Source organism: Ambystoma mexicanum, chromosome 12 (assembly GCF_040938575.1).
Source record: "Ambystoma mexicanum isolate Mex_15411 chromosome 12, UKY_AmexF1_1, whole genome shotgun sequence".
Lineage (NCBI taxonomy): Eukaryota > Metazoa > Chordata > Amphibia > Caudata > Ambystomatidae > Ambystoma > Ambystoma mexicanum.
In genome coordinates, this window is record NC_090936.1 from 1,152,463,009 (window position 1) to 1,152,487,708 (window position 24,700).

A 24,700-nucleotide genomic window follows, 5' to 3' on the forward strand; every position below is an offset into this window, starting at 1 on the left:
AACAGTTTGCAGAATAGTGTGCTTGCTCCCCCCTTGCCCTCTTCGTTCTTCTCTAACTTCCTCTGAAACCCCCGGTTGAAGCTCACCTTATGGTTTGAAAGGATGAACTCTCCATCCTGCTTCTGGTGCAGGGGCGCGTGTTTGTCCAGTTACTTCACTGGTTTTCAGAATGGCGCTGGCAAAATCCACTTGACTTTTCCGAGCGGAATGCCGTAAGTATGAAGATTACAAAGTTCAAGTGTTGAGCCTCCTTTTCTGTTGCCTTCCTAACCTGTGATCTGTCCTTTATTTCAGGTGCAGAATGAAGGCGATGCGTTGAGGGATTGAATTGCTGATGGTAAACTCAGGTGAGTTAGCGATGGGGGCGATCCCTCTTAATGTCTTTATATTCCCCAGTAATATCTTTTGTCCTTTCCCCATAGGGGCCAGGGTGCGGTACCCGCCAACGAAGCGGCGCTGACCCAAATTGAGGAATAGTCCACCAACAGAAGACCGGTAAGTGTTATGGCGGAAAATTAGGCTTTCCTCATATGTTCCTTCTGCTCACCTTTTGTCTCTTCTTCTCTCCCCTAGGCGCAGAGATGTGGCGACCGGTGCAGACAGTCTCAGTGGAGCCAGAAGAACTCCCGAGGACAGGTGAGTGAAGCGCGGCGCTGCAGCGAGCAACGCAGTGCTTTTAAATGAAAGTCTTTTCTCAGGAACTCTGTCGTGAAGATTCCGGATGCAGGTAAGCAGTTTGATAAAATTCTTGGTTTTCACCTTTCTCTTCTCTTCTTTCCTTACAGGTGTTCCAGGATCGAGGCGGGTGTGGCTGGAGACCAGATGCAGGAGCAGACACGGTGAGCGTTCAGCTGCTTGGATGCAGAACAACGCGAAGCGTGAACTACTGTCTGGGCATGGCTTAAATAGCCCCCAAAGTAGTTCCAGGTAAGTATCCTTCCCTGACCACGCCCGAGTGGCAAAATAGTCCCAATGAAAAAATAGTCCCTTTCAGGTCTCAGGGAGGCCTGAATCCTGCAGCATGGTCTGCATCAGGTAAGTGCACAAAACACCTTCCTTTATGAGCCTGGCGCCTATGGCGCCAGGACTGATGTCCAACATGAGCCTGGCGCCAACGGCGCCAGGACAGAGTCCAAAGAGCCCCTATAAGGGGCCGCTGGGCTTTTACCCGGGGGGCATGATGCCTGCTCCCGGGGGTGCTGGGCCTGGCCTGGTGCTCCGGGGGTAGGCATCATGACAGCACTCCCCCCCCCCCCAAGGCCCCTCCCAAGGTCGTTTCCTCTGGAGGTTTCGGTTTGTTTGGGAAATTCCGATGGAACCTTTTTACCAGCCGAGGAGCATGTACGTGGTCGCTGGGTTCCCAAGACCTTTCCTGATGCCCGTACCCTTTCCAATCAATTAGATAGAAAAGTTTTGATTTTGAGATCTTAGAATCCAAAATGTTCTTCAAGTCGAATTCAGGCTCCCCATCTATATGGATTGGTTCTGGTGGCTTTATTAATCTGGTTCCTGGTTGCACTGGTTTCAAAAGTGACACATGAAAAACGGGGTGAATCTGCATGTTAGCTGGTAGATCGAGCTTGACTGCCACTGGGTTAATTATAGCTTTGATCGAGTAAGGGCCCAAATACCTTGGATTAAAAGTTCGAGGTCCCTTGAGCAATAAGTGTTTGGTAGGCAACCATACTTGATCCCCTATTTGGTATGGAGGCGCCTCACTCCGATGCAGATCCGCATTCTTTTTGTATTTCTCTTTCGCTTGTTGCAAATGTGCAGTTGCATCCTTGAAGGCTTGAGTTATCGTGGAATGCAAATGGTCCACTGCGGGCATTTCGAGGCTCAGAGGTGAGTCCAGGTCTGAAGTACGAGGGTGATGTCCATATAGGGTATAAAAGGGGCTTTGTCCAGTTCCAGAGTGTACCGAGTTATTGTATGCATATTCGGCCACCCATAGAATATCCTTCCAATTACCCTCCGATTGGTGCAACATACATCGTAGGTATTGTTCAAGGGTCTGGTTTGTTCTCTCCGACTGACCATCGGTCTGTGGGTGGTGGCTGGTTGAGAGTCTTACATCGATTTGTGCCAGTTGACAACACTTTCTCCAAAAATGAGAAATAAACTGGCTTCCCCGGCCGGGGACTAGGATGGACGGGAATCCATGCAAACGGATGATATTTTCGAGGAATTCCTTGGCTAGGACAGAAGCTGAAGGTAATCCTTTCAACGGAATAAAATGGGCCATCTTGGAAAATAAATCCACCACAACCAGAATAGTATTGTATACATTACAAGGGGGCAGGTCCGTGATAAAATCTAGTGACAAGGTGTGCCAAGGTGCTGGTGGAATGTCTAAAGGCTGAAGAAGACCGGCGGGTTTTGTCTTTTGGCCTTTGTTTTGGGCGCAAACTCCACAGGACATCACAAAAGATTTAATATCCTTTCTCCAGGAAGGCCACCAGAATTGTCGTTTTTAATTTTTTCCTCAGTTTTGGCAATGCCAGGATGTTCTTCCATCAGGGTATCATGATGACGGGAAATAACCAGTTCTTGCAACTCCTTTTCTGGCAGGAATAAGCATCCTTGGAAGTAAGGTAGGCCATCGTTGACCGAAAAGTAAGACCCCCTTTGGATCCAATCCTGCAAGGCTGTAGAGTCCAGGAGTTGTTTTACCCGTGCTTCAATGTCTTCAAGGGTTTGTAAAGAGGTTATCCCCAAAATTCTTTGTTCGGGAATTATCGGCACAGGTTCTGAGTTTGTGTCTATTTCTCCCATTCCTATTCGAGATAGCGCGTCCGCTTTGCCATTCTTACAGCCGGGGCGGTAAGTGATTACAAATCGAACTCAGCAAAGAACAAAGCCCATCGGAGCTGACGTGACGATTGAGCCTTGGCAGTTTTTAAATATTGTAAGTTTCGGTGATCAGTGATCACGGTGATGGTATGCGTGGCGCCAAGAAGATAATGCCGCCAAGCCTTAAAGGCGGACTTAATGGCTAATAATTCCTTGTCGGTGATTGCATAATTTACCTCAGGCGGCGAGAACTTTCTGGACCAAAATGCTACGGGGTGCAGTTGGTTGGTGTCAGGGTCTCTCTGAGACAGGACAGCTCCCATGGCTAAGCTGGACGCGTCGGTTTCGACTATATAAGGGAGATCGGACGCGGGTGCTTCAAAATAGGTGCGGACGTGAATTTAGCTTTCAATTCCTGAAAGGCCTGTTCGGCTTCCTCGGTCCATTCGAAGCGTTTATTTTTTCGCAAGAGTGCAGTGATGGGTTGTACCACACGTGAAAATTCCGGGATAAATCTGCGATAAAAATTAGCAATGGACACCTTTCACCGAACTAGGTGATGGCCATTTGAGGATGGCATCCACTTTTCGTGAGTCCATTCGGACCCCTTTAGGTGTCAGGATGAATCCAAGAAACTCAACCTCGGTGGTATGGAAAACGCACTTTTCCAGCTTTGCAAACAGTTTGTGCTGGCGCTGTTTCTCAAGGACGGCCCTGACATGCTTTCTGTGATCAGATTCCGAAGAGGAGTACACAAGAATGTCATCGATATATACGACAACACAAACATCGATGAGTTCCCGAAGGACATCGTTCATGAAGAATTGGAAGGCAGCAGGCGCGTTGCACAACCCGAAAGGCATCACCTGGTATTCGAATAATCCATATTTTGTACGGAAGGCCGTTTTCCATTCGTCGCCTTCTTTTACTCGCACCAGATGATAAGCCCCCCGGAGATCTAACTTGGTGTATACGCAAGCGTCCTTCACCTGGTCAAGGAGTTCAGGGATCAGAGGCAGAGGGTAACGGTTTTTAACAGCTATCTGGTTCAATGCGCGGTAGTCGATACAAAGTTCTAAGGTCGCCTTCTTTTTTGGGCACGAAGAACAAAGCCGAGGATGCCGGAGACTTTGACGGGCGAATGAAACCATTGGCTAGGTATTGATCTAAATGTTGTCTCAAATGCAGATTCTCAGGTTCAGTAAGGGCATAAATCCTGCTACAAGGGGGTTGTGCACCAGGCACCAGATCGATATGGCAATCGTACGATCTGTGGGGAGGTAACGTGTTGGCCTGTTCCTTTTGGAAGACGTCCTGAAAGTCTTGGTATTCCGGAGGTAGTTGCATGGAGACAGAGGTTACAGACGCTAGACTGATCTTCAGATTTTCTGGGTAGCAGGTCTGTGCACAATCCGGGAAGGTTATTCTCTTCGCTCGCCAATCAATTTGAGGATTGTGTGTCTCTAACCAAGGCATTCCGAGAATAACCTGAAACTGTGGAGCCTTGATTACATCAAACACAACTGCCTCCTGATGGCCGTCCGGACCTATAAGTGTCACCTCAGCAGTGGAATGTGCTACCGGTCCAGAGGCAATTTCAGTTCCATCAACTGTGGTGATGACATCTTTGCTGGTTTTAGGACGCAGAGGGAGGTTAATCCTAGAGACCAATTCACAATCCACATAATTTCCTATAGCCCCACTATCGATGTATGCCTTTATTGCATGCAACCGCTTAGGCTGTTCCGGATCTACGAGGACCATTGGCACAATGAAATGCGAGGTCTGAGAGTTCGTTTTCAAGCTCGGCAAACGGACCCCTACGCTTGTCAGACGTGGTCGTTTCCCGAGTCTTCATGGTTTTTATCAGCGGCTCCTACCACCTTCTTGGGCGGTTTTGCCGGGCAATCTCGTAGAAAGTGTCCAGAGGACCCACAATAAAGACATAATTGCATCTGCCGTCTTCTTTCACGTTCTTTTTGAGTTAAAGGTCCTTTAACCCCTCCGATTTGCATAGGCTCAGAGACATCAGCACCCTTGGGGTTAGCGTGGGTCTTGACCAACACCCGGGTCTCAAACTTGGATCGATCTGATTTTCTGTTTTGAAGTCTGTGATCCAATTGGACCATTAAGTCTATATATTCTGTGCATTCTTGGGGCGGTTTTACAACTTGGGCCAGGACATCCTTAAGTTCTCCGCGTAGACCTCGATAAAATAACGTGATGCTTTTATCATCTGGCCACCCAGTTTCCACAATTAGTCTATTAAAGGTTGCAATGTAGGATAGGAGGTCCTGATTGCCCTGTCGCAGGGATAGGAGTTCGTCATCCTTGAAAATCACAGAGAATCGGGTCATCTTGAGTAACCAGTGGAACTGACCAATCGGCAGCACAGCTGCTGAGATATGACAATACAAAGGCTACCTTGGTCTGGTCATTAGGGAAGGCTCCAGGTCTGCATAGGAAGTGCAAACGACACTGATTCATGAATACGGCGAATCGTTTGGGGTCCCCAGCAAAGCGTTCAGGTGGGGCCAGCGGCATGTTTCCAGGTAGATTAATCTGCACAGGGTTACTGGGAACCACAGGAGCGGGGTTCCCCCCGGAACCGGGTAGAGGAGTGCGTCCAGCTTGACCTTGCAAAAACTGTCTAGCCAGGTCATCAGTTCTTTCCTTTGATACAATCACTTCCCTCCTGAGAGCATTAGTCTCTTGACGAGTGGCGTGTACTTCGGCCCGTAATTCCCCTAGTAGTTGGGTCAACTGATCAGTCTCAGAAGTTTCCATAGCGCCTGGGTGGGAATTTGTAGGAAGGCTTCGTGTTCTGTAACGCTCACCTGACTCCCACGGAGGCGCTGGTCTAGTCTGGGTTGCTGTGGCCTCTTCAAGCGTGATGCGCAGAACTCGGAACACTGACTGAACAGGACCCTCAAATCTTGCTTGTCTGGCCAGTATTTTTCATAAAGGAAGGTGTTTTGTGCACTTAACTGATGCAGACCATGCTGCAAGATTCAGGCCTCCCTGAGACCTGAAAGGGACTATTTTTTCATTGGGACTATTTTGCCACTCGGGCGTGGCCAGGGAAGGATACTTACCTGGAACTACTTTGGGGGCTATTTAAGCCACGCCCAGACAGTAGCTCACGCTTCACGTTCTGCATCCAAGCAGCTGAACGCTCACCGTGTCTGCTCCTGCATCTGGTCTCCAGCCACGCCCGCCTCGATCCTGGAACACCTGTAAGGAATGAAGAGAAGAGAAAAGTGAAAAACAAAAATTTTATCAAACTTCTTACCTGCATCCGGAACCTTCACGCCAGCGTTCCTGAGAAAAGACTTTCATTTAAAAGCACCGCGTTGCTCGCTGCAGCGCCACGCTTCACTCACCTGTCGTCGGGAGTTCTTCTGGCTCCTCCGCGACTGTCTGCACCGGTCGCCACATCTCTGCGCCTAGGGGAGAGAAGAAGAGACAAAAGGTGAGCAGAAGGACCATATGAGGAAAGCCTAATTTTCCGCCATAACACTTACCGGTCTTCTGTTGGTGGACCATTCCTCATTTCGGGTCAGCGCCGCTTCGTTGGCGGGTACCGCACCCCGGCCCCTATGGGGAAAGGACAAAAGACATTACTGGGGGAATATAAAGACATTAAGAGGGATCGCCCCCATCGCTAACTCACCTGAGTTTACCATAGGCAATTCAATCCCTCAATGCATCGCCTTCATTCTGCACCTGAAATAAAGGACAGATCACAGGTTAGGAAGGCAACAGAAAAGGAGGCTCAACACTTGAACTTTTGTAATCTTCATACTTACGGCGTTCCGCTCGGAAAAGTCAAGTGGATTTTGCCAGCGCCATTCTGAAAACCAGTGAAGTAACTGGACAAACACGCGCCCCTGCACCAGAAGCAGGATGGAGAGTTCATCCTTTTAAACCAAAAGGTGAGCTTCAACCGTGGGTTTCGGAGGAAGTTAGAGAAGAACGAAGGGGGGCAAAGGGGGAGCAAGCACACTATTCTGCAGACTGTTAATCCCCTTTCTCATCTGCAGAAGGATATTCCTACTGGCCAGACAAGACTGATGTCCAACATGAGCCTGGCGCCAACGGCGCCAGGACAGAGTCCAAAGAGCCCCTATAAGGGGCCGCTGGGCTTTTACCCGGGGGCATGATGCCTGCTCCCGGGGGTGCTGGGCCTGGCCTGGTGCTCCGGGGGTAGGCATCATGACAGCACTCCCCCCCCCCCAAGGCCCCTCCCAAGGTCGTTCCCTCTGGAGGTTTCGGTTTGTTTGGGAAATTCCGATTGAACCTTTTTACCAGCCGAGGTGCATGTACGTGGTCGCTGGGTTCCCAAGACCTTTCCTGAGGCCCGTAGGCATCATGACATGAACTGCCAGGCCTGGGAAGCTGTATCGTCAGGGGGTCTGCCTTGCTCGTAGTGAGCTCTCTTGCTCCACCTTTTATCCCTGTGGGGATAGGAAAGGGCTGTCAGGTGTGAGTGATCTAGGTCAATTGCCTGACTTTGCCTGACCCTGGTGTTGGGACATATCAGGAAAACGGTTGTATTACCAGATCGCTGTCTTCCATGGGGTAAAAAAGTGTTCATGTCAGAAAGGAGAGTGGTTGGAGTGTCAGATTTTCCTACGGGACATTATGGAGAAACAGTGCTATCTGGGATTGCAACCTTCGTTTTAGAGAGGTTCTTGGTGGTCTCGAAAGGGTGGGTTTTGGAGGGTTTTTAAAATGGGTGGGAGGGTTTGTGGGACAAACATGAATATCCGGGATCGTGAAATGAACAAGGGGGATTGTGGGAGCAGTAGTTGCCCGTCATAATAGATTGGGTGTTTGGAAAAGACTAACCAAAAGCATGTGGAGCCGAAGGATGGGGAGTATTCAAATGGAAGCTGGTGAAACAAGGTTTCTGTGAGTTATGGGTTTTGAGGGTAAAGGGGTTGTAGGATGTTGTTAAGGGAACTTCTTTGGATGGAAGGCAGGTAGATGTAGAATAACCAAGAAAAACCTCAAAACTCAGGGACTTTGTCCCCTCTCACCCTCCTCCACGGTATAATACAGTGTCTCCCTTTGAGTATTCCCCCGAGCATAACCCTGAGCTCCATTACTCACTCCCTCGTCCACCGCCAGGGTTGGGATCTGAGAGCGCCCGCCCTCCCCTGGCCAACTGAGTAAGGGTCTCCCGAAGTCTCCTTGGGAGAATACCCTCAGGTTTCTCACATTAGCCACGGATGATATGTCCGGAAAAAAAAAGATAACATAAAAATAGATGGTATAATAATCAACTACAGTGATAAGTCTTATTCACCATGCACAATACAAAATAACTTTATTTTCTTTGTTCATAAAATGCTGTTATATTATAAAGTCATGTTCGTCCGACACAGATTGTCTTTATGCAATTGTTGATGGGCCTTGAGCTGGTTCTTTATAAAGGTGATGATGGTGGCATGGGATGAAGATAGTCATTCAGGCTTTTACTCCACTCTGAAGCGTCAGTAGAGAAAGCTATCCCACACTGCCCTGATTACTTCCCTCGCTCATGCCCAGTCCTACCGATGTCAGGTGGTCACTGCTACCCTTTTTTATGAATCTCCCATGGATGTATTGGTAGAACGGAGGAAGACTTGGCGGGGAGCATGGGCTGGACATTTCTCTCCTGACCCAGAAATTGCTCCCTGTCATATATTTTCCTCCTTTGTAAGTTGTCTTTAAAAGCACCGAGATTTTGAGGCATGCATCACCATTATGTGGGCAACTTGGCACACACTGCCAAAGAGATGGTAATCCTACCACAGGTACATACGTTGCCACATCCATGGATCTGGCGCCTTCTGAAAGTCCCCACCACATATCCACAAAGACATTTTAATCCTGGTGGGAAGTGACGAAGACTTATTCAGTTGCATCAGAGGTAGAGCTTATTTATTATTGTTTATACATTTATAATGCGCAGTTCCTGGACCCGGATGCTTAAGGGCGCGTACAAGATTCAACAAAACATTGAACACAAACTCCGCAGAAAAAGCACAAAACGGGAAAGCAGGAACCAACAGAAAGAGCTACATCATCAATGGGAATAGACAGGCCTCAGCCAAATGTCCTTGGTGCCACACAATGTTGCATGCATCTCATCAACGCTACATGAGTGTCCTACCCAGGACCGTATCTGCTCTTAAGTGCTCTACTTCATATTGCAGAGCCTGCTGCCCAAACAGTGTTTAGCATCTCTGTGACTTTGAACCAAGGATAGCACAGGGGCAACGCGCTGGTCTTGGAAACAAGACCACGCAGAGCAACAGAGGTTCGAATCCCAGATCCACGCTTAGAAACCAAACTCAGGTATGATATTAGACGCATTATAAAAAACCAATAAAATAAATAATAAATAAATAACCACCCCTGGAAAATGAAAACAAATATGTTGGATAAATACCCCAACGAGGGGCTGGAATAGTCACATGGGTAAGGATCGGAAACCCTGGAGGAAGTGAGACAGACTCCACGGTTCAACATCCTAGAATGCGGTACACTGCCAAGACTTGCATCTCACTCCTCTTCGCTTCCTCCACAAACAACTTGTGGGGTTTAATCACAGCCCCAACAAATATAACTGGAAGGCTAGGTTAGGCCTTACTGCAAAAGACATTGTTCTTATGGCTTGGTCCTCTGGGACCTTAAGCCTGCCTTAAAACGTGAATACTGCTAAATGTGCTTAGCCAATATAAATCCCGGTATTCCTGCAAATATCACAAAGAAGTATGTAAAGATGGGGAAAGGCACATTGCAGTGTTGATTGAGAGGCAAAAGCAGCATTGTTCATAACAAACATTATGTAAATAAATAAAGGCCTTTGTGAGTGACCAAACTGACAGCAGCCCTTCACTTTCAGTTTTGCCACAGTAAGAAAAATACTGGAAGTGCAACACAAAGAAAAAACCTTGATTCAAAAATGCATTTCACCATAACAGAAAGATGCAAACTGCTTAAATAAGCAAGATGGTGCACTGAGAAAAGAGGGCCACAATTGAAAAGGCTATTTTGGTTCTGATATAACATGTAAATATCCTTTGCTGCTTGTTGTTGGGCAGATTCTCAAGTGCCTTCCTGGCTCCTTATCTGGAAGGGAAACCTCTTTGAAGCTGGGGCACACCAAGTATTTACTACAGGGCCAGATCAACACAGACCCAGCCCAGGGTTGGGTGACAATGCTTGGGAATATACACTATTAGGGTGTCCAGTCAAAGGGTCGAATGAAAAGGACCGAAATACAATTGGTTTGAGTCAAAAGGACCTAAAACAAAAAAAATCAAATGCCTTTTTTAAAATGTGTATTTTTTTTTTGCTTGGTATAGATACAATTTGTTGTTTTTGGCCAAAAAACAGGGGTTTTGGGGGGACCCCCCCATATTGCCTCGAACCAATTGGATTTCGGTCCTTTTGATTCAACCCTTTCACCTATAACCACTATTAGATACAAAATGGTGGTTAATTTAAGATTACAAGGACAAAATGGGAGATTCCAGAGGGCCTGCTGATATCTGAGGCCTGCTTGTGCATGATCATAATCTCCTCAGCCCATCAACCCTCAAGAGAAGAAAGGCTGATGGGTTCATTGCAGGCTGAACCAACAATTAGGCCGCAGATGCTCTGGTCCATGTGTATTCATAGAAATGAACCTACATGGAGAAATGGGGGTGTGGATTTGCATAACATGTTTGAGCTTTCCCATTAGTTTTAATGGACTATCATAATTGTTCATGTTCCCAGCAACAATACAACAAACTGAGTTCATTCATGTATCATTTGAAAGCTGATGCTGAGCCAGTTGCAATGCCACTAATTTCATAAATATTAGACTTTTTGAAACTCTATAGCAATATAAAAAGGCATTTCTGACTGCCCGGAGAATGTTGCAAACTTGAAGGTTGGTGAGTTCATGGCTTGTTACATTGGGTATTTGGATATTACAATTCATATTCATAACTATTATACTTTGTGTTGTTAAGACGGATTTCTGAACTCTGTCCTGGTGGCGCAGAAGTTCAGAAGGCCATCCTAATTACTTGGAACAGGGTAACCTCTGGACGAGCCAGACCAATCAAGGTAGCGATCGCGGTGGTCAAGACTAGGTCTCAAGAGGGGTGAGGGTGACTGAAAGCCCGCAATGAGCACACAAAGCAAGATCACTTACAAACTACTCCAAACAGTTGTTATATTAAAAATATATACACATTTATTCCAAGGCCTTTAAAACAATGACCCTAGCGAGAAAATCACAATATAACGATAGTAAACCAACACATACCATATCAACACAATATATATACAAATACAACAGTCTCAAGCGTTAGAGGCAGTGCGAAATAATGCTTAGACCCAGTTCGCCTTCAGAGGCACCTAACTAGATGGAAGTCCGAGCCCTGCGAAGAGTGGAGCCTTGTGCTCAAAAGTACCTGCACGCGCTGGTGCCAACGGGCAAAAGAGAAGCTCTTCGAGGGAAATCAGGCAGTTCAGTTTAGTGCACAAAAGAAGAAGAACACGTTCCGCGACTCAAGCGCAGCCTCCACAGTGGGCAGAAGCAGAGCGCGAGTACGGAAAAGGGTGCTGTTTGACACAGCGGGGAACGGCAATGGGCTCCTGCATGAGGGCGACCAGATCCTAGCTATGCTACTCACCGGTCCCCGATGCAAGCAGACCCAGGCTTCTCCGCAATCCGTTTCAGTAGCTGGCAGGTTCAGAAGAGCAGGGAACGCCTCGTCGTCGTGTTGAGTAAAAAGACGTCCCAATCGAAGAAACCCGCACAGTTTGTTACCACAGCAGGGCAACGGAGCGGCCGTGTGTATCTGAGCCAAATGTACACTACTCACTTCAGACCTGGGAACGCCAAGTGTACGAAGCGTGTGAGAGTGACAAGGACTCTAAATACTACACAACCTGGCGGCGGTTACAGAGCAAGACTCCCGTGTAAGCTGGTCAGTCAGCTGGATGGCCCAGAGACGCTTCCGAAGGCTTACTGGCAGGAGATGGTGAAGATGCCGAGAATAGCTGTTCCCGCTATTCCAAGGGTCGAAGTACCAGTACAGGCCTTCTGGTTCGATCAAAGGTGAAAAGGGTTACACAAGGCGACAGCAGTGCAGAGGAGAAGTCCTTCAGCGGGTCACCAGCGATTCCTCGGTCCAGCCTCTTGGTTGCAGGATACTTGGCTCCTGTATTCCTTCGTTCGTGAGAACTCAGGAGATCGACATGGTAGTGGTGTTTCCAGCCCCCTCTTATCCACGGTTCCCTTCGCGCCAAAACGGAGGGGACCCAATGGGAGATCCGCTCATCAACACTCACACCATTCGTGGACCAATCACGGACCACGGTGGTCCCAGGCATTCACACCACCCTAGACTCTCTGGCACCCAGGATTTGTATTGGGACCAGACATCCCAGCCCACATCCTGGGGGCACACACAAGACATGTAGAAGCCTGGGAAAGCATCCGTGTTTTGCGGGAAAGTACATGCCCAAATAAGGAAGGCCCTGGGTCGGCTCGACCTGGGGAAGGTGAAGGGAGCAAGACGGGCAGCGGACAGGACAAAGGAGCCTCGTGGTCTGGTCATTTTGGGAGCCAGGCCGCATTTTGGGTTAAGGGCGAGAAACGCGCTTAGAACGCCAAAAGGAGCTCAAAACACAAGAAACGATCGCTGTCACCATTCCCGTCCCTAAATCTCTTGCACCGATCAGATACAATCCTAAACGAGTATCTAGGGCCTGAAGAAGGCTAGAGACCCAAGAGAGCTGTAACTTAGCTTACAGTGCCCTCTTGTGTCATGTTGCACGAAAGCCGCAACTTGATAAAAGAAACTACGGGAAACAGCGTTCCCCGGTACTGACAGTCTTAAGGGCATGTCAGTTTCCCCGTAAGAAAGGAGCGAAAGCCCAGAGGAGTGCGGCAGAAGCCTGCACTTCTCTGGCAAAGTCGAGAACAAGGTGAAAAACAACAGCAAAAAGTTTAGGGGTTGCCACATGGAAGGAAAATTACCTACAATTACGAAATCTTTCCTAACATGTGTGAAGGGTGAAAACTCATAGCGCGCCAATGAAATAAGGTGCTGAAATTAAAGTAAGCTTCACTGATCCCTCATGAGGAGGGGCATATTAATATCTATATATCATGGCAGTTATTTTTAAAATGTAAAGTTTTGCCACGTTGGACGGTACTACTGGACATGAAAAACAATGTGAATCTCAAAGGGGAGTTGCAATATTTCTGTTCTGTACTCCTGTACTAATCCTTAGATAAGGGTTGGACATTGGGGGTGGCGAGAAATGTAACTCTCCAATCCTGGTTGTGAGATCATAAGTTAGCGCTTCCTAATATTACGTTTCCATGGGAGGGGCTTAGAGAGTAAAAAGGGCTTGCACTATGGGAAAGGGAGGTGCTGGACAGAACTGGGGAGTCCAGGAAAGACTCGGAAGGAGAAAAAGGAGAGCTGCCTTAAACGATCTTGGGTGGAGAGGCCTTAAAATTGAGAGGCCTTAAGCTTTGCCTGGGATAGAGAAACTGGGGGAAGCCAACAGCTGACTAGGCCTTGATCCATAAGGAGACGCCCGATTAGGGAGGAAAACTGGTGACAATCTTTGACTGAAGTGGCCAGACCCCCAAGCTTTCCAAAGAGGAGTCTGGCTGTCTACCCTGAGTGCACCAAACCCAGAGAAATCACATGTAAGTAACTTTCCCAAAACGAAATTAAGATTGGGGGGGATCTGCTTGCCTTGATATTCTTCCCTTACAAGTGGGTTGGGGGAAAAGTGTGTAGCCCCTTAACATATTTGACTGAATATTAATTTAATGAACTCCCCAATAGATTGACAGAGGGGAGCTTGGAAGAGTTGAAAACTTTCACCCTCTCTCTTAGCATGAATAATGTTATTGTCACCTAAAGTAATTGGGGTGTCCTGGCCATAAAAACAAAATTGATCATTGTCAACATTCCCAAACCTTGCCTTTAAAACAAAAAGGTCCTTGTCCCCAATGAAAATCCAACTGATACCACTTCCCAAAACTCTGCCTTTCAAGGAAAGGTGTGCTTGCTACAAAAACATTGATAATTGTCACCATTCCCAAACCTTGCATTTAAATAAGTTATACTCATCCTAAAACGAAAATCTCAATTGTCACCATTCTGTAAACATTATATTCAACAAAAGGGGTGCCCTTAGCCCAAAACGAAAGTCCTAAACTGTGTCCACTCCCTAGACCTGGCATTTACACAGAGGGGTGCTGCATATTGCTGATGCATAGGTTTTTGGTGCTGGGGAGAGGCGCTTTGCAAAGTGAAACTAGTGTAATTTCCACAGAACAATGTACACTCTCTCTTGAGAGTCAATAAGTGACCCTGATAGCAGAAGGATTTTGCACTGCTTTTGTGTGAAAGTAAACCAGGGTTGCAATTTTTGCCACATGCATTTGTCCAAGTGTGTGTTTCCAAAACTGCAAGCATTTTTGAAGCATACAGGAAATTAAACAAAGGACCGCATGTTTCATGTGGAAAGTGTTCTCATGTTAAAACTGTGCTTTCTATTTACTCTAAACCTCCGCAAGTACTATTTGCCTGTTTTGTAGTTGAAGCTTTGTGTTCTGTCACAAGGAAGGTGATGTGTGTGAAACATAAACCAAACCTCATTGAACATATACTTTAAATAAATATACATTCTTTCTGTACAGCGGCCTGGTTCCTGGCTCATTGTGTGCACAGGGGGCTCTGTATGAGTCACAGATATGGCGTGTCGAATCCTAAATAAATTATCCATTGTGGTCTCGTTAAATTGTGGGGGACTCCCTATGTTGAGTGTGGTCTCCCAATATATAAGAGCAATCACTCATCTATCCATAAATCCCCTAGAATCGCTCACCGCCTGCACATGCCAACATCTTCACTCAGACGCTCCCTTTTCCTTAGCACACTACCAGAGTATTGACGATAATTTGTGTGTGGACAGGGCAAATCATCGGCACAATCAGTGTGCATCGTTCAACCCTTTCTATGCCTGCCAATGAACTTGCACTCTACCTAGGGCCCTACCCACAGTGGTTAAGCTATGGAAGACGAGGGTTCTATAGTTGTTTAGTACTAGGGATTCAAGCTGTAAACTATTTTAAGTTAGGTTATAACCCCCCCCCCCCCGGATAGATATACTCCTCAATAAAGAGATATTTCATTAGTGCGACTCCTTGTGATAAGGTGGCATTTTCAGGGGAGCTGCGAAGAGTGTGCCCTAGGTTAATGTGTCACGATTACTTACAGACTTAAGAATGATTGGGCAAATCCAACAAGCCAATCTGGAGATGGGACCCCCATATAATTCAGATGGTTTGGAATGAAATAAGACCCACCCAGAGCTGGACTCCACCAGTTACTGAATGCTCTGCCAGACTCCAGACCAAATAGATAATCATGCGACTGATCAACATAAGACGCCACCTACCAACTTCACACTGATCACAGGGAGAATAAGCGCCTTCCGGGGGCCGCAGGGTTCCATGGGGCGCTGTAGTAACCACCTCAATAAATCTGTCCATAAAACTGCTGTGTAAGGGGTGCTTTCTTAGAGGAAGACCTGTTAATGCGCTTTGCTGCTTGGAGGACAGTTGTTGCCTTCCAGATATTCCATAAGAGTTCTTTGGGAATCCTCCACCTACTATTCTTGACCCTGAAACAGTTGGAATGCATTGAAGGGCTAGGTGATTGATAGATAGGCGTGTAGGTTAAATTAAAAGCAGATTTCCTGCTCCATAAATACCATTCCTCCATTGAGTTTAACCCCTTAAGTTCCAAGGGTGTATTTTCATCCTGAATTACGTAGGAAATCAATGTAATGTAATTGTTTATTTTTTACAGTGCCTATACACAGGTGGAGTGCTTCAAAGTGCTTTGAGGTGGAAAGGGAACAAGGGAATGCAGTAGTTATTCTTAGGCCTCAAAGTTTCCAAATGATGTAAACAGAAAAACTAGGGGGGGCGCTAGAGAGCCCGCTTTCAAGATAGGCACGTCCTCATGAAGCTCCCGCAGGACCTTGGCCACGGGGAGGCGAAAGTGTGGCCCTATTGGGACCCCGAGAATCCAAAAGCTGGTAAAATACTCTGAAACACCTTGACGACCATTAACCCGCGATTTGCTTCCCGGGACCCCCGGGAAGTACCGGAGCGAGAGGCAGACGTTACCAACACGGGAGACCCGGGCTCGCGGCTCAGTGCCTCGGCAATCGAGTGCCTGTGCGCAGCCCGGGACCTGCAGGCTTTCATCTCACGGCCAGAACTGGCCCTGACACCAGGACGCAGCTCCAGAACCCAACCTCCTGCTGAGTGAAGAGGTCGGGCGGCGCACGGAATTCAGCTCCCGCAAAACGAAGCGATCATGAAGGCCTGGTGGATCTGAAGCAGAGGCGCCAACAGGCGTCCCGGAGGGCAGGACTGGGCTGCGGCGTGGCAAACTGTGGACAAGGGCCCTGGACAACATCGCTACCACCAAGCCAGGACACAGCTGCTCCAGTCCGAGCGTAAGTCACACCACCACACCGCCGTCCATGACTGGCGGGGGGACCTCGGACCTGTAAGGCTCTGGAGGTGAACCAGGCAACCAGTCAGCAAAAACTGAACAGAGTTGGGGAGGCGAGGGAGGAAGGTGGAGAAAGAACAGAGGTTAGCAGGGTAGAGGGAGAGAGAAGGAGGAAGAGAAGAGGAAGGTCTTGAGGAGTTTCCGGAACCGAAGGTGCTCCGGCTCAAGACAGAGAGAGGCAGGAAGGCTGTTCCAGAGGGAGGCACCTGCAGAGGATAAAGATCTACCCCCAAATATCTGTTTGTGAAAAGCAGCTCACGCGCAGTGAGTTGGAGGAGGGCGAGCAGAGGACTCTAGAGGGAGAGTATTTAGGAAGAGAGCGTTGTAGATAGTGCGGGCCCCGAATCCCATAAAGCTTGTGGATTATGCACAGGGTCTTGAACTTGATCCTTGCAGCCACAGGAAGCCAGTGGAGGGATTTCAGTGCCGGAGAGATGCAGTCCCTGGCGTGAGGCCAAGGATCAGTCTTGCGGTTCTGTTCTGGATGGATAGTAGAGGACAGAGAGTAGAAGCAGGAAGGTTGAGAAAGAGGCTGTTGCAATAGTCCAGCCTAGAGAGAACCAGGGCTCTCGGGATGGTGAGCCTCTGGAGGAAAGTGAGAAGAGGTGGAATATCTTTGAGGTGGTGCAGTTAGTAGTGGGATTTTTTGCCTCATTGTTAGGTGAGGGCGCAGTGCCAAGGGAGGCCAGCCAGTGTGGAAGTGGGGAAGCAGAAGCAGGGGTCCCAATGAGGACAATCTGTCTTACTGGCATTCAGGCAGAGATCTTTATAGCAGCACACAAGGACTGAATTGCGGATAAAGAGTCGGGGATGAGCGAGGAGGACGAGGAGGCTGAGGGTAGCCTGAAGGAGAGCTGCGTGTAATCCACATAACACTGAAAGTTAGAGGTAAGGTTAGAGATCCTGTCGGCCAAGTGGGCCATGCAGATATTGAAGAACCAGGGGGACAGGTTAGATCACTGGGGGACACCACAAGTAGAGAGTGATAGAGGAGAGAAGGGACCCAAGTTCCACCTGGGAGGGCCGGTCATAGATCAAGGAGGCGAGCCATGCCAGGGCCTGATCAGTGATGCCCAGTCTATCATGGAGACAGGTGATCAGGATGTTGTTGCTTACCGTATCGAAAGCAGAAGAGAGGTTGAGAAGAATGAGGGCAGAGGGAGAGTTAGAGTCAAGATTTGAGAGCAGGTCTTCATGGGCGTTCAGAAGAGCAGTTTCCGTGCCCCTGGATGCTCTAAAGCCAGACTGATGGTCATGGAGACAACCAACAGATTCAGGGTGGAGGGTAAGTTGGGTGATAGCCAGCTTTTCCGGGGGTTTTTGCCAGGAAAGAGGTGACGGAGATTGGGCAATAGTTTGCTGGAGTAGAAGGTCGGCGGACTGTTTTTTGAGCAGAGGGTGCACAAGAGATTGCTTGAGCGGAGAGAGGAAAAAAGAGGTTGCCGAGGTCGGCCAAGGCTGGAGTGAGAGTGTCAATATTGTCCTTGGTGGTTTTGGGGGGGACAGGGGTCCACCTGTTTGGAAGAGGCTTTCATAGACCGGAATAGTCTAGAGACCTCATCAGGTGTGATAGGGGAGAGGGAGGAGAGAAGAGTGGCAAGTGTGGGGTCGGCCGAAGGGAGCCCAAGAGATGTTGGTGCAGGAGGGGGAGCGGAAGAGAGTGAGGACAGGATGTCCTGTGTTTTGGTGGTGAAATTTGCTTCCAGGGTCAAGCAAAGGGCCTGGGTGGGTGAAGTAGAGGATGTGGCTGCAGTAGGGTTTGCCAGTTCCTTGCAGACTTTAAAAAGTTTGGCCCTGTTGTTGGATGCCACAGAGATGCAGGCTTAAATGTAGATTCTTTTCTTGGAGCGGATGCAGAGTCTATATTGCCTTTGAAGAAGGCGGCAGGCCAGTTTGTCAGAGGATGCACCTGAAGATCCCTATTTCCGTTCTGCTGCTGTGCACTTGCATTTAAGAGCAGCCAGATTTGGCAGGCTTCGAACATTGTTTGACAGTGTGGCTTCAGAAGTGTCTGTGCGTCACCGTGGATTCCCAAGTAGCTAGGCAACCAGTGAAATATGTGGCCCCTATGTATTTAAAGGTGTGGCCTAACAGATGGGGCTGAGCTTCCTTCCTGGAAGGAAATCATGTGCAGTCAAACAATTGTCTACAATGACGATATTGAAAGCTAAAATCAAAACCAACACAAACTAGATCAAGTCCGATTCTAAATGCTCAGTTTGTTTGAAGGAATTCCATGAATCATTCTAATGATAAGAATTCAATATAATATGATGTCAAATCAATAAATGTAAATGTGATCTATGTATGTATTACTTCCCTTGCCTTCATTGGTAGAAAACAAATAATGTAATTTCAAATGTCTGTAACAGAGGATGTAAAGCAAAGGAAGAGCAGTAGTATTGCTCATCTATCCATTTAGAGTACTAGGTAATCGGGTTGGGGAATCCAGTTTATTATTATTATTATTATTATTAGTGTATTTATTGAGTGCCGATCTATCTAGCTTTGGGATGCAACAAAGCGCTTTACAAACCTGCACAGCGAGGACAGCATGTCATAAGGGATCAATACAAGGGAGCGGGGAGCTAATTATGTAGGATGGGGAGCGAAAAGTGGCAGCAAGGGATCTACAAGCAACCAGGGGGTAGCAGATCACCCAGTCTTAGGTTATGTGGTAACACAGATTGGACTTTTGGGACGAAGAATTAAGCCAAGACCAGGTGCTCAAAGCTCAAAATTGTTATTAGGGACTGCATACAGGGCTGGGCAAACTTAAATACAAACCGGATCTTCCCCGAAGAAATAACAAAACATAGGCTGGCCTTCTTCCACAAATGTCCCCAACACCGTCCTTCCCATTCTCGCAGTGAGCAGTCAGGCTTTCAAGTCTCAGCCATCGCCATTCCAAAGTTGCAGAGGAGTTACCTCACTCCTCTCTAATGATAACGGCATCAGGATGTCTTGAGCTCTACTTCTGCTCCTTTGAACCTAGGTGCAGGATTTCCGGATTCCTGTACCCCAAGACTAACCCAGTCCTTGAGGTTCTGCAAGTCTCTCAGGGGTTCTCTTACAGGTGTCATTGGGGTCAGCCATGAGAGAGGCAGAAGGATCAATCCCTGCTAACCTGCCTTCCTGACCGTCTCTCTAACTATGATTAGACTCCCTTTGGAACCTCTTCCCAGCAGTTCCATCTGCTTGTTGCATGACCCTGGCCCTCCAGAAACATCTTCTATCTGACTTAACCTTCTTCTGGTCTTCACCTCTCTCTTCAATTCCTTGATAAAATCCCAATCTCTTTTCTCGATTGCTTTCTTTCTCTTGCACTCCCCATCAACCCATGGCCCATCCTCCTAACTCTCCTTGTCAGAAGTCGTCCCATCCCCAGTCTCCTCTCTCGCACCTTCTTCCTCCTCCTGCTAATCCTTCACTAGCTTCTTACTCCCTGATTGACCTGTTCCCGTCTTCCTCTCTTGATCTTGCAACCTCTCTGCCCCCATTCTAACCAACTCCTCGACCACTTTCTCCTCGTCACCTATCACCTCCACTTCCCTAGTTATTGTCACAACCTTCCACTCCACTCTGTCGTCCTACCTACCTCCATGCTTCTAATATTACTCCTTCCTTCAACTCCACTTCAGGTTTTATGTCCTCCCTCCTTCCCTCTTCTCTGGTCTCCTCCTGCTGCTCCACTCCTGGTTTTAGTACATTCCTCTTTTCTATCTGTGCCTATTACTGCCTTCCACTCCACCCCTGATTTTGCTTTCTCCCTCTTGCAATGTGATTTTTCTCCCTCCTCTCTTTGTCCTCCTCCATCCTAGTGCAAACAAGTGATGCTTTCTCCTGAGCCACTGCACTGGACTCTGTCTGTCTTATATAGTAACATTCCCATTATCCCTGGGTGCATCTCGGGCTGATGGTCTGCAGCTGTGAGCTGTTGGGGTTGGGATTGCCTAGGCTCTCCCGCTTCCCGATTGTCAGAATGAGGCTGAGGTAAACCTATAAGAGCCCGAGTGGTTATTTTGAACCTCTGTGTGCATGGAGAGGCTTGGCAAGTTGCCCGTATTGAGGATATCCTGCTACACTCTTGTTGGGAAGGCAAGTGTGTTAGAGGCGGATTAAGGGTCCTTTAAGAATTTTCCTATCATTGAAGGGATAATTCCATTTCCCTGATCCATTCTGGGTTTTACAATTGGGAGAGAAGGCCAGTGTGGGTGGTTTGCCCATACAGTTTTGGTGGCTGGGCCCTGAGACATGTTTCAAGTTGTGGTTCCTGGCTTAAGTGGGGTGAATGGGAATTTTGCCAGGTTTAGACCCTCCCCGGTCTCCACTTCCTGGGTCAGGTCCAGGTTTTATTTCTTTTTCAGAGGGACATTATGAGCAATAGATTTTCCATTCATTGGCTTGGCTGTGTACACTGCTCCCTGAGTCGCCCTACTACTGGTCACCGGAGTACGTTCTTGTCCACAAAGCTTTCTGGGGACTGGGTCCAAAATACCTTCAGCTATCCTTCTGTAAATACCTCCACTCTCGGGCTCTTCACTCCTCTACCTCTAACTCCCTCAGGGTCAGTCGTTTTTCAAAGAAACGAGCTTGGGATAGATCTGTCTTCGGCCGGGGCCTCACTCTGGAACAGCCTCACTGCCACTCTAAATCTTGAGAAGAACCATCTCCGGTTCCGGAAGCACCTCAAGACCTTCCCCTTTGCTTCTGCCTTTGCCCCCCCATTCCCCTGCTGATCTGTTCTCTCTCGGCACAGTGCACCTGGCCACATTCTGTCCTCCGGGCCCAGGTACCTGCTCACCCTGCCACCCTCCTGCACTGCCTCTGGCCCACTCCTTGCACTGGGCTCTGTATCTGTCCCCATACAGTCCCCCACCCTTTTTCTTCCTGCACTTATCGAGACCTTTCCTGTCTGCTGCCTTAAGCACAGCACTTGCCACTTGCTGGCTGCACTACCACTGTTTGTTGCCTTTATTATTTATCTGTTTCTCCTCTGCTCCGCACTTTCCACTTCTCTCCCCTTCCATGCACCTTTCCCCTTCCCCTCCCTCTCTCCCATGTTCTTGCACGTTCTCAATGTCACTGGGCCTAGTAAGATCGTGTTTTGTCCCCCCCCTCCCTTGCCTTGTTGCGCTCTGAAACACTTGTGTAGCACTTGTGTACGAGCGCGATAGAAATAAAATATCAGTTCAATTCAATATGCAGGGAACTCGGTCAAAGTTAGAGAGTGGGATCCCCCCCCCCCCACGAGGGCAGTTTTTGAAGATGGCTAACCCCAGCCCACTTAAATCCCTGATGAAACAGTTGCCTGAACAGTGAACACGTTTGTGATTGGAGCTACCTTGCGTTTTGAAACGCGTCGTTTCTGGTAGATAATTGTAATATGTTTTATTTTATTTTAATGGCTGCATTCGGCTTGCCCTTTGACCCTCTTGTGCTCTCTGCCCCCTAGTGTCGTTGGCCTCGAGCACGGTGGGTCTGGCGGGCCAGGTGGTGCACACCGAGAGCACAGAGGTCGTGCTGACGGCGGATCCTATCGTCGGCTTTGGGATACAGCTGCAGGGCAGTGTCTTCGCCACCGAGACCCTCTCGTCGCCGCCACTCATTTCCTACATTGACGCCGACAGCCCAGCCGAAAGGTGCGTGAGTGTGGTTCCCTCCCCCACCCGTGCACAGGCACACAGAACTGTAGGTCCTCATATTATTTTGGGACGCTTACCTTTTGTGTTCTTTATGCAATGTGTATTAAATGGTGCAGTACATTTTGCAACAGTGCTTGTTGTAATGCAGCACAAAATTAACTTTGTTCTGGCAGTAAAAAAAAATGCATGTTCGTAAAAATAGTATTAACAGTTCTAATTAGGTTCCTATTTCACACTGTTTGAAATTCTGTGCTTGACGGGTTTTATTTCACATTTGTACTGTTCTTGATCAGGTGTGATCATAAAAGCTCGCAGCAGCGGCTTTATTTGACTGTTTCTTCAGTTTTGTGGGACGGAAAGCTTTATTTATATATAAATGATGTCAGCATTGCAGCCTATATCATTGCTAGGCATTTTAGACCTCGCAGAGGGAATGCAAAAGTTCTTCTTTGCCGATTGCTTTTTGACAATAATAATGTCTGTTCCTATTTAGCGCTTAATGATGGATTCCTCCTTCTAAGCACATTAATAGCAAGTGTTATTACTCCATTTAATGTACTTGATACCGTAGGATCTGGGTTCTTGCAGTGCAGGCTGTCCCCATGTGTGAGACCAGTGCTTTACCCTTGAGCTATTCATCCGGAGAGCATCTTCCATGTTAAACTTGTATCTTGCCGGCCTGTCTTTGTGCCTCCGGTATGCCTCTCGCGCACCTCTCACCACATTGTCAGTTGCGCCTTCGCTCCGTTTGATGACTGTTACTCTTTCTTCTTCCATGACATTGCCGGCTGGGGGTTTGTGGTGCACCTGCCCGCTTCCTCAGTCCCCTCCCTCCAGTGCTGGAACCAATGGCAGGGCCAGGTTCCTTGCAGTCCATGTTAGCCCGTCCCTTTTGAACAAATATGGATTCGCTGCAAGGTCAAGGTTTCATGGGCCCTGGTAGCAAGATAAGCCTCAGCTGGCCCAAGAAGAGGCACATTAACAAAATGGACTTCTAAGGTGATGAGTGATTCGATTCATAACTTCATTCTCCGTGAGGATAGCTCAAGGGCAACGTGCTCACCTTGGAAGCAAGACGGCACGTAGCAACACAGGTTTGACCCCGGGTCCGTGCTCACAAACCTCTGGGAAGCGCGTTATAAATAACAAATTACAATTCAACTGGCCCGTGTGAGGGTGCTGGTCAACATGCCGTAAACCCCAGTACTGTTTAATCTTCTTTCCTTTGGAGGCGTTCGGACTGTGGTCAAATGCAAGGCATCCATTAGGGTACACGGCATCCAGAATCTGAATCGGCCTGTTTGGCCGTTCGCAACCTCCACCCTCCTCCAGCAACAACCATCTTGCTATAAGCGCAATGGTTACACCTGCGGTGGGAAATAACAATTATGGTGGCTGTCTGGATTGGCCTGTCCAAGGAATGGGTTACACGTCTTCAGAAGGAGCACATGAGCTTGCTGGAGGGCAAGCCGATTCCCTCATGCAAAGTCAGTTGCCAGGCAACATCACTGACTACGAGTGATTCTGGCTGCAGGGGTTGCAGTACTGAGGTGCATCTTCCTGGACCTTTCTTCCATCCATGGTGGCTTTCTAGAACTGCATCTGAGCATGGGGGCACTATATCCTGATTCTACGCAACCGTACTTCAGAGAAAACCATCACAAGATTGACCTCCACAGGGCTAAGGTTAAGAAACTTTTCTCATTGCGTTTGGATGCCCCGTACTGTCAATCCAAATTGACTTTTGCTGCAGCCTCTGAGAACAAAGACTTACAACTGTGCAATGACATGAGATTCTGCTGCACAGACATGCATTCTCTTTATAGTAGACCACGAGAATCTTAGGAAGATCTCAACATTTTGTTCCTACCAGTGAAACCCAAGTTGAGGCGATATTGTCAAGTGGAGCGCAGGGGGTAGTTTGCCCAGAGGAGGAGATACGTCTGGAATCCATCCATGTCCATCAACTGGACTTTTCTGTGCAAGTGAGCAGCAGCTACTATATGGTCTTGCTTCATATCCATGCGTTCCTTCAGCAGAAGCCCTCAATTGCTGAACCTTGACTTCTGTTGCAACCGCTGTTCAGCATTCAGATGTAACCGGTGATCATAGCAAGCGTGTGCTGCGCAGTGCTTTCTTCCAAACTCCTTTCCATGTCTTTGCTCACACAGGATTCCACCTCTCCTTGCTACCTCTTAGGCAGGGATAGCTTTCACCATATTACTTGAGCCTCACCATTCACAAGGTTCCCCCATGGTTGGCTCTGATTGGGCATGAGGACCAAGATGCCAGAGGGATCGGTAGCTTCTATAGCTACTCAATAAAGGGGATACATTGCATTGGACCAAAACCAAAATGTTGGGCTCTGCTAAATTATGTCGTTACTGTCTTTCAATTTAGGCCATTACAAAGGGTTTACTTTCACACACACGGCAGTCCCCCTTGCGTAAAAAAGGAACACCCCACCAAACTGCTCAATCACCAGATGCCCGCAACCGGTCCACATTCACGCCAAATTACCAGGTACTTCTTACCATAAAGGCAAACAGTAATGAGTTCCCTATACTGTCCCTTCAAAGGGGACCGGGAAAACACACACCTGAAGAGAATAACAATAAAGCAGGAAATTAGCATCAGATTCAAACCAGCAGA

General features: G+C 48.0%; 1 protein-coding gene across 17 annotated transcripts in view; it reads left to right on the plus strand.

Annotated features, from left to right (window-relative positions):
- The window catches only part of GRIP1 (glutamate receptor interacting protein 1), a 1,760,673-nt gene that overhangs the window by 1,517,292 nt on the left and 218,681 nt on the right, over positions 1 to 24,700 (plus strand). For all 17 annotated transcript variants that reach the window (XM_069629739.1, XM_069629748.1, XM_069629732.1 and 14 more), the window contains one exon: positions 21,859 to 22,045. In XM_069629739.1, coding sequence (XP_069485840.1) covers positions 21,859 to 22,045 — 187 coding nt within the window. The remainder of the gene's footprint in view (positions 1 to 21,858; positions 22,046 to 24,700) is intronic.